The following is a 2,851-nucleotide window of genomic DNA, read 5'->3' on the forward strand; positions in this document are numbered from 1 at the left end:
GATCGCCGTCGAGACAGATTTTTTTTCTAGCCGGAATTGCTAACAGGTAAAATGATTGAATAGTTGTAGGTTTGGTGTGGAGATTCATCAGGGGTCATTGCAATGTTTTAGTTGCAACAATTGAGAGATGAAGAGAGTGTGCAATAAAGATGATGCGTAGAACTCTCTTGAAATCCTCTTCTCTTGCTTTTCTACTGCATTTCAGTGGGGTGTGATTGAATAATGAGAGGAGATGGTTTTAGAGTTTGTGATGAGTTTATTCGTTTCAATTTGAGGAGAATTATGCCTATAGCTGGTAGTTATTTGGAGCAAGTTGTGTTTATCTTATGAGAAATTTGAGGCTGTTTTGTGCCTCAGTTGTGTGATGCTAGACAATTAGAGTTAAATTATATAGCTTTTTTTAACGGATTCTCCTTGGGATGGAGCAGATAATCCTGCAAAACTGGCCCTGGAATTCCTCCGATTCTTGTCGAATGCTGCCTGCTGGTTAGGTTTTACCTTATCTGCCAGGCAAGTGGACAGATCTTGCTTTTGCTTTCTTTGATCCCTTGTTCTCACTCTCTGTCACTTTTTTGGTATTGTTCCATTAGTGCTTGCTCTCTTGAATTAGCCTTTTGAATTCAAGCAGAAGCACGCAGTTGCTTACAAAATCAGCATTGTTTGCCTTTGCTTTCCTTTTGATGAAGCATGCTATCTTTTTCTTGGGGGGGAGGGCAATAAGATGCCTTCTCCTTTTGTTTTTGTTCTTCCTTTGATTGAGTGCATTGCTACCTGCATCATGCCGTTTCCATAGCCAGAATGCTTCATTTTGTTGTCGTGTGTTTTCTGTAGATGAGTTGTAATTTACGCGATGCATTTATAAAAATAAAAATAATTTGTTCTTGATATAAAAATCATTTTTACATAAAAATCAACTTAAAATCTTGCCTACAAGATAATGATGGTGATATAACTAGCATTTTTTTTTATTGATTAATATAAGTGTCCGGACCAGTTTGCATTCATCTTACTTATCTTACTGATTTTAAAATTAACGATCATGTATGTTTTTAGTGGCCATTATATTAGCAATTATAAAGCTCGAAGAGAACAAACATCTTGATCTTAAATTCTTATCACAGGATCTGTTTTATCTCAAATTCTTACCACAAGACCATTTACTAAATAATTTATGACCAGTACTTTTACTTGGTAGTGTTAATGTGGATTGCGCTACATTCCACTTGTTTCGCCGGGTTTTAATTCTCTAAAATTTAGAGATTTTTTATTTTTCATCCATGTAGCTTTTGAGTATTTATATTTTGGTCTTAAAACATCATAATTGTTCAATCCATGAGAGTAAATTTGAAAAAGGTATTGATGCGTAAGATATTTTGTCTAAATTACAATTACACATATATTATAATTTATTAGCAAGACCTTTTATAGTCTATGCTTATATATCATACCTTTTTTAAAAAAAAAATAGAAGAATCAACTTCCAACTTTAATATTATTTTTTAATTATATATATATTTAAATTCATTATATTAAATATGTACATTATTATTGATAACTTCTTCTATTGTATTAATAATTAACTTTAAATCCTTCCCATGACATAACACAGGCAAGATAACTAATTTTGCATGATCAATAAAACAAAAGGTCTGCTTGATGTATTTTTTTTTTAATGAAAATTAAAGTTTTAAATTAACTGTTTCTAAACTTTGAAATTTTTAAATTAACTTGTTCTAATTCTGTACTTAATTCTAATTCTAGCTATGAATTAATTCAATTAAAAAAATAATCAAATAACTTAAAAATTAAAATAAAATAAATTAAAAATAACATTTAATTATCATAATTATCTTCTAATTTGGCAATATCTTATAACACTTCCACCATCCAACAATGCTTTCATCTCATGCAAAAGATTCCAAAATATTTCATTTTCATCTTCAGACTTCAAGCACAAACACATCCAACTGCGATAACTCAGAACTATAATTACGACATTCCCATTCAAGCAAGAAAAACATCAAGCCGTGACTTATTTTCTTGATCAATAATATCAAGAAACAAAGGGTCAACGGTTATATGACTATCCACGTGTACATTAAACCTATGGCCCCACCACAACAACCTAGCCGTACCTCCAATATCCACCTTAGCATCCAGCACCATCTCCCTCTTTGCCACGTCACTGAAAAACTTCACGGAATGGTTAGCCATCAGCTCGACACCATCAAGCCGGGCCGTGAGCTCAAGTATCTGGCAAGACCTCGAACGCTGAGACCCTGCTTCGACTTGAGCCGAACCGATGAGAGCGCCGTCGTAGAAGATCGACATGATGGTAGAGGAGTAGTGGATGGGTATGATATTGGGGTTGGTGACGTGTACGGTGAGTATCACATCGGTGTCGATGACTGGAAATCTGAGCTTGAAGGAAGTGAAGTTGATTTTGATCAAATGAAATGTTGGGTCTTTTGGCTTGGCACTTATTAGAGCCACGGCTGCTGTAGCTGATGCTGCACCTAGTAAAGCGGCGGTCCAGCTCCATTTTACCTTCTTGCCCATGAATTTTGGAGATAATTACTCTCTTCTTCTCCTCCTCGTCCTCCTTTCCTCTGTTTGCTAGAAATGAGAAATAAGAATTGAGAGGTCGGTAGAGGGCTTCGCAGATAAATGGATGGTACTTTCTATGACCAATGGTGAGATTTGGAAATGACGGAAATGGGCTTCATAGTGGTTCCGTTGTCTTTCGCTTTTTTCGAGGATATCTTGGTGATTTCATGTGTGCCAAACCCAAGTGTTTCGGACAGCGGACAGTTTCCTTGTCTGCACAATTCAGAATTTTGGATTATATTCC

The 2,851-nt window shown here is 35.2% G+C and overlaps 1 protein-coding gene across 1 annotated transcript; it reads right to left on the bottom strand.

Moving 5' to 3' along the window:
- Positions 1-1,816: 1,816 nt before the first annotated feature.
- Positions 1,817-2,650, bottom strand: LOC118046966 (uncharacterized). Its single transcript, XM_035056076.2, has one exon. The coding sequence runs from the start codon at positions 2,557-2,559 to the stop codon at positions 2,005-2,007; it is 555 nt and encodes a 184-aa protein (XP_034911967.1). The 5' UTR covers positions 2,560-2,650; the 3' UTR covers positions 1,817-2,004.
- Positions 2,651-2,851: the final 201 nt, after the last annotated feature.

This window comes from Populus alba, chromosome 1 (assembly GCF_005239225.2).
Source record: "Populus alba chromosome 1, ASM523922v2, whole genome shotgun sequence".
Taxonomy (NCBI): domain Eukaryota; kingdom Viridiplantae; phylum Streptophyta; class Magnoliopsida; order Malpighiales; family Salicaceae; genus Populus; species Populus alba.